The 13,741-nt window shown below is 36.4% G+C and overlaps 1 protein-coding gene across 1 annotated transcript in view; it reads right to left on the minus strand.

The window, feature by feature from the left end:
* RAD51B (RAD51 paralog B) overlaps window positions 1-13,741 on the minus strand; it is a 377,386-nt gene that overhangs the window by 204,684 nt on the left and 158,961 nt on the right. The window contains exon 9 of the mRNA XM_081312768.1: window positions 11,621-11,739. Within this exon, the coding sequence (XP_081168894.1) occupies window positions 11,621-11,739 (119 nt within the window). The remainder of the gene's footprint in view (window positions 1-11,620; window positions 11,740-13,741) is intronic.

Genomic DNA, 13,741 nt, shown 5'->3' on the forward strand with positions numbered 1-13,741 from the left:
AAATTCATAATGTGCTTTAACTCCCCTTTAACATAACTATAAACAAAGTACCAATAACAATATCCCACTAAAATCTACTCCTAAGCTAAATGGAACTTTTTAGTCCCATATTTGTTCTGAATATAATTTATCCATCTCCTCCAAACTGAAATTTATCTTTCCTGTGAATGATCTTTCAAATAAGCAGAAATCTTAGACATTTCTGCAAGATTCGAAACTTTAAACACCCATTCTTCTATAGTGGGCAAACTATCCTTCTTCCAATATTGTCCCACCAGTAACCGTGCTGCTGTTATCATGTTCAACATCAAGTTAGTTTCTTTAACATCACAATCTATAACAATACCCAATAAAAACAATTGCGGAGAAAACTTTATCTTTCTCTTAAAAATCTTTTGAATGTTCCACCAAATTTTGATCCAAAAAGCTTTTATATTTCTACAAGTCCACCACATGTGAAAATAGGTAGCTTCTAAACTACCACATCTCCAACATTTAGACTGTAAATTAGGATACATGTTGGACAACTTCTTGGGATCCAGATGCCATCTATAAAACATTTTATAAAAAATTTCTCTTAAATTTTGAGCCTGAGTAAATTTAACATTTCTAACCCAAATTATCTCCCAGGTGTCCAATGAAATTGGTTCCTGAATATTTTGTGACCACTTTATCATACAGTCTTTAACCAGTTCCGTTTCCGAATCCAATTCAATTAAAGCATTATATATCCTCTTTATATGTGCACAATTTAAATCTCTAATTTGTTTTACTAAATTTTGATCTGTAATTGTGATGCCAACCTTTTGATCTAACTTCCACCTAACTTTCAATTGGGTATATTGAAACCAAGAGTAACTTATGTTTTCTTGTCTTAACTCCTCTAATGATTTAAGTTGCCAATCAGTCCCTTGCAATCTAAGTAGTTCCTTATAAGAAACCATGTCCATACTCACTCCCATAGATACGCCCTCTATCGCGTGTCCAGGAATTCCCCAAATCGGTATTTTATAATTTAACTTAGGTATAATAATACTTTTTCCAGACACGCAATAAAGCACTTCTAAGAATATGGGATTTAAAAGCCCTGTCCACCTTCTTATCATAAAGCAAATATGCATGCCATCCATATACCAAATTCCATCCCTCAAGATGAAGTATTCTCGTTAGTTAAATTAAGCCAATCACTAACCCACGTCAAGGCAACCGCATCATAATACAATTTCAAATTTGGCGCCTCAAGGAGCTTCATATAGATGTTGAACAAGAGGGGAGAGAGGACCGACCCCTGAGGAACTCCACAAACGAGAGGCCTCAGGGCGGACCTATGCCCTCCCGTCAACACCGACTGCGAGAGGCCCAGGAGGTAGGAGGAGAACCACGGTAAAACAGTGCCCCCCACTCCCAATCCCCTGAGACGCCGCCGTAGGATACCATGGTCGATGGTATCAAAAGCCACTGAGAGATCTAATAGGACTAGGACAGAGGAACAGCCCTTGTCCCAAGCCCGGCAGAGATCATTCACCAGCGCAACCAATGCCGTCTCCGTGCTGTACCCAGGCCTGAAACCCAATTAGTACGGGTCCAGATAATCAGTTTCCTCCAGGAACAGAGGGAGCTGAAGTGCCACCACGCTCTCAACCACCTTTGCAAGAAAGCAAAGGTTGGAGACCGGACGATAGTTGTTCAAAATAGCCGGGTCCAGGGCAGGCTTCTTGAGGAGGGGCCTCACCACCGCCTCCTTCAAGGCGGCAGGGAAGGTACCCTCCCTCAAAGAAGCAGTTATTACTGCCTGGAACCAGCCTCGTGTCTCCTCCCGGGCTGCATATACCAGCCAGGAGGGGCACGGGTCCAATAAACATGTGGTTTATATTTATTTAAACATGTATGATTTTATATTTATATTACATATAAAGATACATATACCTGTACTCTAAGGTCTTTCTGTCTTCATAAGAGTAACACACCATTTGTTGTGTTTCTTGGGTTTTGACTTCTAGCTCATAAATTTTAATATATAATTCTTCATTTTTCCCCCTCAATCTGTATGTTTGTGGCAGTTTTCATGTGATAAGTTAACAATTACAGGAATAGACATAAAAACAATATATTAGCATTTCTCCATTTCACTTTGTGAGGGATAATGGAAACTCTGTCAAACACACATGCATCTCTAACCTACATTAATAACACTCTGAAGTAGAAAGTTGTGGGTCTTAGTTTCTTGCCAAGAAAACTATCCAAGCACTAGACCGCAGTACAAATATTTTTACCACAGGACTGCCTGCAAAATGATTTTAGCATAGAACAAGATGTTTTCCAAAATTCAGTCATAACCCTCATTCTGTATGATTACAAAAAAATTAACTCGGCAATGTGAAAAACACACATTTCTGAGCTTGAATGGAATATATTAAAAGGCAAAGATAAGTAAAAGAATCCAGGCCAAGTATTCCCCACAGTACAGAACAAAATGGGGGGGGGAGTTTTTAATTTGTCTATGTATATTTATATCAGACAGTGATTGTAAATACTGATGAAGAAGCAAAACACTCTACCAAGCCAAATTCTACAGAAATAAATAGCCCGTTTTTTTAAATAGCATAGTCCTTTTAACAAGAAACTACCTAGTATTTCTTGAGGTAAAGAATAGTCCCTACTGGGAGATCAATAATGGAAAACAATACTAGACGCATACATTATGGACAATGATTAGGTGATCCCTTTCTATGCAAGGCAATAGATAGAAAGGATGACAGCATTTCAATACTAGGCATTCTCAGGTTAAATTGATTATCTATTTCCATCTCAGTCTAGACTCAAGCTTAGTTATAAAATGAAAATAACTTTAGAACTTAGAATGGATAATTACCAGGAATGTGTACAATGCCATTGGCTCTCCTACACCTTTCTATAATTTTTAACAAACTATAATCTTTTTTTTTAGCTACCTTGCCAGGATGGTCTGTGAAGATAGAAATATGTTCTTGCTTTGATGTTTTCTAGAATGTACTCTGTCAGTGAGGCTGATGTCTTGTTCTTTCTCTTAGCCTTTGACCTGCACACGAGTTCTTTCTGTTCCACAGGTTCTTTTATAACTACATAAACTGCTTTATAAACCATCCAAACATCTGAATTACACTACCATCAATATTGGATGACATTTCCAGAGGTGGAGGAACTCATGAACACATTGTCTATCTCTAAATTGTAAGTCCTGACAAATCTTTAAGAGCATAGTCTTCTACAGCGTGGGATCCACCACTGAAAAAGCTCTACATCAAAGATGGGTACTCTGTTATAGTCTCAATCCTTCATTCTCTCTTATCTGGAGGTTACATAGAACAGGACCATAAGCATTTTGACATAGCTCTGTTCACTGATGAATCTGTTGGACCTGGGGGCTTTTGAGAGGTAAAATTAGTGCATTAAGTTTTGTAGTGGATGGATGCTCCTGTTTTGCACCACACAGCCCCCTTTCTCAAACAAAAATAATTGGCCTAATTTTGTTTACGTTGTCAACATTTTTAAGGGCACCATGGAACCTCTAGATTTGCATGGGTTTAAGGTATTCCTAATACTCATAAAATGCCTCCAAAATCCCCACAACCAAAAAGGATAAGAATTGTTCAGCCCCAGCCTATCTATGGATTTTGGGGACCCAAAATGGAAAAGGGGAGACACTATATAATTCACAGATTGCAACTGCCCTCTAGATGCTTTGAATTCTAATTCTCAGAATCTTCACACTTATGTTTTAATTGTTATGTTTTATGTGACACTTGATAATTTAATTTTAAAATTAAATTTAAATATTCTTAATAAAATAAATTTATTGATTTTTTTCATTGAGGATAAAATACTGCAATGCCTACCAAATTAGTGTTTCAGTGCCTTATAAAGTGTGATACAAATTGCAAAAAACATTAATAAAAATAATTGGAAAACTGAATTTATGACGTATGTCATCAAAGATCATATCACATCACATCATATCATAGTTTCTAATTAATAAGAGATATCTAATAGCAAAGAGACACTCAAATAATATTTTTCCTTTCTAAAAGCTGCTAGAAAACAGAGTACGGTAGGACATAAATTCAAACATTCTTTAATGATCTGACAGTGGCTGATTTGCACATGCATCCCACATATAACTGTAAAGAGGGTTGCCTTTTGAAAAACAGCTGCTACATAAATTGTGCATAGGGATATTTAGCAATGGTTTAGTATAGTCTTTTCCGACTTGTATAGCTCTTGTATGAACACCAATTACCAGAAGCTGGGAATTTGGGCAGTTGTTCCACATTTATGAAGGTACCCAAGTTGGAGAATGCTAATTTAGTGCTAGCATCTAGCGTTCTAACTTTCTAACTATTGTCATATTAAAAAAATGACAATAAAGGTTATCTTATCTCTTTCTTCAGTGCAAAATATTTGGAACAACATTTTTCTTATACTAGGTAGTACATTTTTCTAAGGTGAAGGAGTTTTTACATAGATTTTGGATTTAATTAACCACTAATATTCAGTGTTGGGTAAATGAGAGAGGAAAAACCCATCTGGTAATCAGCTACAATTACAAGGAGGAAACTGATGTAGTTTGTGAATTTATCTTCCTTGGATCAAAAATTGTTCAAGATGGCAGTTCTACATCAGAAATCAAATGCAGGATAACCTTAGGCCACACTGCAAAGATTAACATGAATAAGGTATGAAAAAGCAGAGACATTGATATAAATACAAAAAGCAGGCAAGTTAGAGCAATAGTCTCCCTTATAATATATATGGATGTGAGAGTTGGACACTAAGAATGGCTGAATGAAGAAGAACTGTAGTCTTTGAACTGTTGTGCTGGCGTAAATTATTCTGTATACCAAGAACAGCCAGAAAAACCTGCAGAGAGGTGCTGAATCCTATAAAACCAGAAACATCACTAGAAGCCATCTGATTTGCTTTGGCCATGTAATGCATGCAAATTCATTAAAGGTAAAGGTAAAGTGAACTGTCTCGGACAAGGATCAGAGAGAGACGGCCGGCTTGGGTTTAACGATTTATTCGCTTCAGCTCTGGACGAGCTGACAAGCGGAAAACATGCCTTTATATAGCAAACTGTCCACAGTAACAACAAATCAGGAACTTGTATTCTCCCACCGCGAGACCCGCATCCAATAGCCGGCTGGCAGCTTGACAGCTCCCCGGTGATAGCGTGTGTGCAGCTTGGCCAGGGAATCCGTCAGCTGGTTGGCGTACCAGCTGAGAGGCAGCGTGCATTCACGGCCGGCATTCTGACAGCTCGCGGCTGTCAGTCTGCTGGGTAATTGCACCTGCGCAGCCTTCTGACAGCTGTCAGTGTCAGCGGCTGCTAGCACGCGTGCGTGTTTTATCCGGCGGCCTTTTGACAATTGTCAGTGCGGCCGCATGGAGCTTTCTCGTTCTTCTTGGGCCGGGAGAATGTCAGTATGTAACATAAAGGTTCCCCCGCACATGCGTGCTAGTCGTTTCCGACTCTAGGGGACGGTGCTCATCTCCGTTTCAAAGCTGAAGAGCCAGCGCTTGTCCGAGGATGTCTCCGTAGTCATGTGGCCGGCATGACTAGACGCCAAAGGCGCACGGAACGCTGTTACCTTCCCACCGTAGTGGTCCCTATTTTTCTACTTGCATTTTTACATGCTTTCGAACTGCTAGGTTGGCAGAAGCTGGGACGAGTAACAGGCGCTCACTCTGTTACGCGGCACTCGGGATTCGACCCGCCAAACTGCCGACCTTCTGATCGACAAGCTCAGCATCCTAACCCACTGAGCCACTGTGTCCCTGCAAATTCATTAGTGAAGTCAATAATGAAGTCAATAATGCTAGGAATGGTTAGTGGGTCAAGAAGGAAGGGGTGAGCAAAGAACTCACTGCTTGATACCATCAAAGCTGATACAAAGATGAACATCCAACAACTGAAAAAGTAGCATAGAGAGCACTTGCCTATAAAGTCGCCAAGACACAACTGAACAGTTAAAACCAACTAATGACTACAAGTAAGAAGCTCATTAGAAGCCACCATGTTGAGATACAACTATCTCAAATTAGAAAGTATCAAGCATATGCTTCTCTATTTATTGAGAATAGACAAGCTAGTACATCTTCCTGTCCTTACTAAAAAAAACCAACCTGTTTAATTTTTCTGTCCAATTTTGGATTGGTGTAGGGTTACAGGCTTAGAAAGTAATAGGAAGGCTTAAGCTACAGGGCAGATAATCCTTTCATCTAATGTCACAAGGGTTCGTTATTATATTGCTTCTTTTAATACACCCAATAATATTCATAAGAGAAAAACTGGAGATCACATTTAAAGATGGGAAGACCCTCCTCATTCCTCTTTGTTTTACTGCCTATTGCAGAATCAGTGTTTTAGACAAAGCTTGCAAGTTCTTTTTAAAATATATGAAGGATCTGAGGGATTTTTACCACTTATTTTAAAAAAATCCTATTTACTTACAAGTGTCCTGGGCTAACTGCAAAGAAGTTTCTTATCTTTTTCAGAGGTTCTTCAGCAACGTTTACTGCACACATCTCAACATAAGAACATCCCATTGACCATTTTTTTAATCTGGGATTTGAAGGAAAAATGATAGTAGGATTCATTCCTGCTAATATTTATCGTGCCCTGGATTTCTTTGGGAGAAAAACATTTTAGTTCACTTCAGAGGAACCCAAAGTGGAAATCATTTACAATTTTATTTTATTTTTTTCTTTTAGTGCTTTCTATCACAAGTAGTCACATAGCATAGCACTTCTATCTTTTTAGGTCACATTTTGTTTGAATCAAAAACTTCATTTTTGCCAAACCATCTGAATAGATTTTTTTTTCCCAGCTAGAATATGTATTATCTTCCAGCACCACAATTCCCACAAATCTTTACTTGTAAAGTTAATTGAAATAGTGGTTTGTGGATGGATGTTGGTTTCATATAATGTATCCTCATTATTCTTTATTGCTTTTTCTTAATGATGTTCATACTTTCTATAGTTTTGTCCACTGTTTGAAGGACTGTCTTATTTTCTATACATTCAATCAATTTTATTGTCTATAAGTCCACATTTCAAAAGCCTTTATTCTCATTGTCATTCAGATCATTTTCTATACTTCCACAAAACACTTTGCAAGACACCAGAGCATAAGACATTATCCCAAACTTATCGTTCTCTGTTCAATTCTGCTGCTTCTTTTTTACTGGACTTCAGTATATTATTTAAAATACAATTGTTGTATCTCTATTCTTCCTTTCCTGCTAATATAACATTTGGTTCAGGTATTTTATTTTACTGAAGCCATTATTTTTGTTTTCTTCTGATTTATATTTAACCCTAAAATTTACTTGATTGGTATGTTTGACTCAATAAAATCTGTAAACCTTAGCTGTATTTATTCATAGAACTACAGTATGTCAACTGTAGTTGTTTATTACTATGCCATCAATGTTCTGCTTGTGGATCCACATAGCAAGAAAAAGCAAAGGAAAATTTGAACAGTGTGATAAACCAACAAATGAACAAAAAGTAAAAATTGGTGTTCCTAATTGGCAAGAAAAATCATGGGCCCTGAAATGTTCTTTGCTCAGAAAAATAGAATTGGAAAAACAATATATTCTTAAATATAAATGAACTTTATTATTTATTACATCATCCTGAGCTGCATCCACACCCAGTGACATTTAGCATCTTTATAAATGAATTGGAAGGGCAACATTACTATTCTTTAACAAGGGGCCAAATCTAACTGCATGACATTCAGCTCAATCTGGGTAGGATAAATTCAGACAGAGATACAGAATTGGGAAAACTGGTTTCGTAACAGTTGTGAGAACATTATAGAAGTACTATACCCCTATATAAATATGAACATGCAGTATGGTACAGTTGCTAAAACGTTCAGTGCGATTTTAGGCTGTATTAACAGAAGCATTGCATTCAGATTGCAGGAAGTAATAGTTCTAATGTTCTTTGCTCTGGTTAGATAGCAGTTGGACCACTCTGTCCAATTGATGACATTACGTTTTAAAAGAAGCTAAAGGGACATCAGAGGATAATTACAAAGATGCTAAGTGCTCTACAAATCATGCCTATAAAGCTGGGCTAAGGAAACTGGGCACATATAAAGGAACTGGGCACATTTAGCTTGCAAAAGAGAAGGCTTGAAGGTACCTAAAAAGTTATCCCAAACAAGAAAAGAGCCAGATCTTTTCTTTGTAGAAACCAAGACCAGGACAAGGACCAGATAACCATTTAGGTCCAAAATATTGAGGACAAATCTTCTGACAATAATAGTTTTATAAGTAGGTAGAATACTTAGCCTAGAACAGCAAGATACTTTTTATCAGATGTCAGGGATTAAGATTGAGTTCCTTCAATTTATATACTCTGTGATTCTTTTACTTTATTCTAATTTTAAAATACTGTAATATCTTTTCAGATTGTTTAGAATGTCAAGGGCACTTTGAAATCTCCGCTCTTTCAAGTAAGAACATGCCAATGGGAAAGAAGACTACAGGTTAATAGATTGAACAGGGCAGCAATTACTGAATTGGTAAACAAAATTTCTGAATCAGGAATATCAAAACATTAAGCAGACCTATTGGTATGGTTTTGACTCATCATGAAAGGCAAGGAATTCAAATTAAAACAGTGTAAGCATAGAGTTATCTGATAAGCAAGGAAGTATTTATCTTTCTAATGAGAGTTTTGTTTGTAAGAGTTAATGATCCATACTTAACAAAGCTATAACTTTTCCCAATAAATCAACTCCATGGGAGGGGGGCAATGATTTACAAACAGACAGTGAGGGAAATGCTCATCTGTATTATGTATTGATCAAAATTTACTTGATCACATTAAAACACGATGTGTGTTGTTAATAATTTGAAATACTGTATGAATTCATTAGCACTACCTTCTTAGTGTTTATTGAAATAGTAATTTCAAATTTAGGAAATCTTAATTTTCATGGAAAGGAATTGACCTGAAGTAAACCCAAACATCTGTTAAATGGTGAACTGGATTTTTGTGGTTGTTGTCTGTTGCACCCAGTTCAATGAACTATATGCCAATTGAGTTGACCAAAAATAAAAGCAGGATAAAAAATAAGTAAACAAACAGATCTAGTGTCACAGATGAAGCTGCTATAATTTTATGCATGTACAATCCAGAAAAACTGATCAAACTGTGTAGGATTTTCTTCTTCGTAGGCCTACAACTACTATCATCCCCGTTTGACAACAGCTATAGTCACTTTCTGAGAATTATGAGATTCGCTTTAGAATCCATATGGAATGCTGATACATAGGATTGTATCTCAAATATCTAAGTGTGTTATGGCATTTTCCATGTTGGAAATTTGAACAAAAGATATATCAAAAACCATACACAGCTGCTTTTTCACTATTACCTTATCCATGTGGAAGTTTTCAAAAACTTGCATTTTTGAAAACTAGCCAATTTGGATAATCAATAAGACTTTGCAACAATACTGAGCTCAGTATTTATTTTTATTTATTTATATCCTGCCTTTTATTATTTTTACAAATAACTCAAGATGGCTAATATATCCAACATGCTTTCCTCCTCCTATTTTCCCCACAACAACCCTGTGAGATGAATTGAGCTGGGAGAGAGTGACTGGCCCAAGATCACCTAGCTGGCTTTCATGGCTGAGGTGGCACTAGAATTCACGGTCTCCTGGTTTCTAGCCTGGTGCCTCAACCACTAGACCAAACTGGCTCTAATTGTTGCATTTATGCAGTGCTTGAGATTTGATTCAATAAATGTACTTCAGAACATGTGGGGTGTGTACACTTAGCACTTAACGGAGACTCCTGAATGTAAGCTGGAATGATAGTGTTAAAGAAAAATAGGAATCATTAGATGACCTGGCATTATCTCGGTTTTTATACCTCATCCAAATGCTTTCTAGTAAATGCTCACAAATTTGTCACTGTATTCAGCATAAGAGAAACTTAATGCAGGATTCTTTTCCTTTTCTGCATACCCCATATTAGTATTTACAAAATAATCTTTTCTTATCAATAGGTTCTAAAGACTTTTAAATACATCCCAGTCTTAATCAAAGCACCTTCAAGCAACATTCTAAGTGCTTTTCACAATTCCAAGCAAACCTTTAAAACAATCTTTAAAATTTTGAAATATTTTATATAGTTATTTGCATCATTATTATTCAGCTTCAACTGCCCTTTACAACTAGCCTTTGCTCTATAATACGCTGCAAGAATACATGTTCATTAAAACTTATTCAACCGTGTATTAATATAAATGCTTTATATTAATTAATATACTACAAGTATATATTTATTTATTTTAATAAAAATCAAATTATAAAAATTAAAATATAGAAACATTATGCCTTTTTGTAAACATTACACTTCTCTCTCATTTTTATCAGTTTGTTCATTCTAAAATAACTGATTGCATATATTTCACCCCAGAGTTTGGAGTAAACAGTTGTAACCCCAGTAAGTGTAGCATTTTCTCTAATATTAGGTCTTTCAGAATTTAAAGTACTCAGGTGCACAATTATACATTCTTCTTTTTAATATTTAATATAACCTATTCTCCAGTTACCACTATTCAAAAGTATAGTTTTATGACAGAATGCTGGAATGCTATTTATACAGTGGTAATCAGACAAGAGCAAAACCAGCTGGTCTGTAACCAAGGGCACCGGAAAGTTATGTCTGACATGGGTACACCAGGGAATTTGTTGCTTGCTTTAACAGGGCTCAATATTTACCTAGAGTGGAAAATTGCTAGGCTATAATGCACGGGACAATAAGGGACAATTTTCTGATTTTTATATTACTTGAATGAAAAGGCAACATGAATGCAGCGTGTTCAGATTTTGTGACTTGTCCCAGTCCTTTCTGCATCTCTCAGCTCTCTGCCCAGCTTGGAACCCTTGAAATCAGGGTTTAATCACATTGGTGGTGTCCCTCAATAGAAAAAGTTCTTCATTCAGAAGTTATATCTTAACTTGTAAAGAGTGAGGAACTGCACAACCACAGGATGGGGGCATAAATACAGAGGCCCATAGTTTTTCTCTACCTCTTTTTCCTCTTCAGTACTTAAGACATATATCCAGGTCAAAGCTGTCCCAAAGGTGCTTTTTTGTGAGGCAACTGGACTTACTTTTTTCTCTTTGAAGACGTTTCGCTTCTCATTCAAGAAGCTTCTTCAGCTCTGAATGGATCCTTCCATTCCCTATCATCCAGTCAGAGCTGAAGAAGCATCTTGGATGAGAAGTGAAATGTCTTCAAAGAGAAAAAAGAAAGTCCAATTGCCTCATGAAAAAGCACCTTTAGGACATACATGTTTTGGTTTAACCCAAAATATTTTGCCTAATGTTTAGTTCTGAAGTTAATGTTCCAGCAACAATTTCACTCCGGGAGGGAAAGTAGATATAATAGACAAGAATTTTTGATTTGGGAAACCTCCCTGCTTCCACCTTCCAAATGCAAATTACAAACTAGAGTAATTTCTTTCAGCAAAACAGACCAATTTTACCACATAGTTCATGAGATTTGACTGTAGAAATAATATGCCTCCTTTGGTTCCTCACCTGTCTTGTCTTTGAATCGAAATACTGTAAAATGAGTCTTGTATTGACGCAATGACTCCATGTGTTCCCCAATGCCGCAGTCACGTAGCCAGAATCCCCATCTCCATTTCTAGAAGATCCTAGAATAAAAAAGATACAAATATTAATGTTATGTTTTTGAAACGGAAGTTAAATTTATAGTTTAAATTTAAGAGTAAAAAATAAAGTTCACAATGAACTAAAAAAGGTGATACACAATATAACTATGTTTGTTATAGACAGCTGCTAATATTATCTATAACAATATTTTAAAGGATTATCACAATTTTCATATTACACCAGAAAGAAGAAACTTGCGCCCATGTGTTCCACTAAAATACAGAAGACAGTAATATATGTGAGAACAAATTTAAAACTTTTTGGTAACATTGCAAAAAACAGAGAGTCTGAAAGAGAGCTGGCTCAAATATAATAAGATCTATGATTATTATATTGTACCCAGAAACAAATAATATTTTCCCCTTGCATTTATCATGGCTAATCCATTCCTCTGCAGTGAAGAAATTTTATGTCCTATCTGAAGTTATTTATATTTATTTTGTTAGATTTATACCAGGATTCCTTCGATAAGTGCAAGACAACTCTCGTGAGGATCACTCTTCATTTTATACCCATAGCAGCAGCCCTCTGGAATAGCTTAGTCTAAGAGACAGTAACTCACACAAAGTCAGTAAGTGAATTTCTATAGCTAAAAATGGATTTGAAATGATCCTAAGAAAACATGAAGTTTCTGCTTTTAGTACTTAAATTTATGACATATTTATTGTCTAAAACTATGAGAAAAGCTTTAGGCAATTGTTTTGTCATTAACTTAAGTTGAAAAATTCCACATTAGGTATTTCTTCTATTCTATTCCATTCCTTTCTTTCGTCATTTCTTGCCTTCAAGTCAGTCTTGACTCCTGATGACTTAATCAGGCTCAAAAGTCTTCCAGTTTCTAGCTTGGTGCCTTTGATAACTACACCAACCTGGTTTGCTATTCCACTTTAGCATTCAAATGATAACCTGTCAAGTTATGAACTAGTAGCCCAACACCAATTGTTTGCAATTAGCATGATTTTGCCCAATAAACAAAGTTCTGCTCAGTAGACAAATGATTTAACAATTAAACAATTAAATCATCATCATCAACTGGGCATTGTGTAAAAAATACGACTTGTCTGTGTCCAAAAAGTCATGGGAACATAGGGTAGAAAAAGGTGTCAAGAATGAGAGGGTGAAGATCTTGTGCGACTTCCGGATACAGACAGATCGCCATTTGGAACACAACACGCCAGATATCGCAGTCATAGAGAACCGAAGCGTACAGTTGATTGATATCGCTGGACCAGGAGATGCCAGAGTCGAAGAAAAAGAACTGGAAAAAATTACGAAATACCACAACCTGGCCATCGAAACTGCGCGATTATGGATGAAACGTGTAACAGTGATACCCATTGTCATCGGGGCACTGGGAACTATGTCCAAAAACTTTGCAAAATACATCAAGAAATTGCAGCTTCCTGCAATAACTCCAGCAAAGCTACAAAAAACTGCGCTACTCGGAACATCTTACATTTTAAGGAGATACCTGGTTGATACCTAGGATGCTGGCAGCAACCCGTGTCAACCATTAGTGCCAGTCAATTTGAGTGTTCAGTTGACTGAGTTTCATGTTTTATGAATAAAAGTTTTATAATAATGATGATGATGATGATGATGATGATGATGATAATGATAATAATAATAATAATAATAATAATAATAATAATAATAATAATAATAATAATAATAATAATAATAATAATAATAATAGAGTTGGAAGGGACCTTGGAGGTCTTCTAGTCCAACTTCATGCTCAGGCAGGAAACCCTATACCATTTCAGACAAATGGTTGTCCAGTCTCTTCTTAAAAGCTTCCAGTGTTGGAGCATTCACAATTTCTGGAGGCAGGTTATTCAACTGATTAATTGTTCTGTCAGGAAATTTCTCCTTAGTTCTAGATTGCTTCCCTCTTTGATTAGTTTCCATCCATTGCTTCTTGTCATGCCTTCAGGTGCTTTGGAGAATAGCTTGACTCCCTCTTCTTTGTGGCAGCCCCTG

This window comes from Vipera berus (assembly GCF_964194415.1).
Source record: "Vipera berus genome assembly, chromosome: 1".
Lineage (NCBI taxonomy): Eukaryota > Metazoa > Chordata > Lepidosauria > Squamata > Viperidae > Vipera > Vipera berus.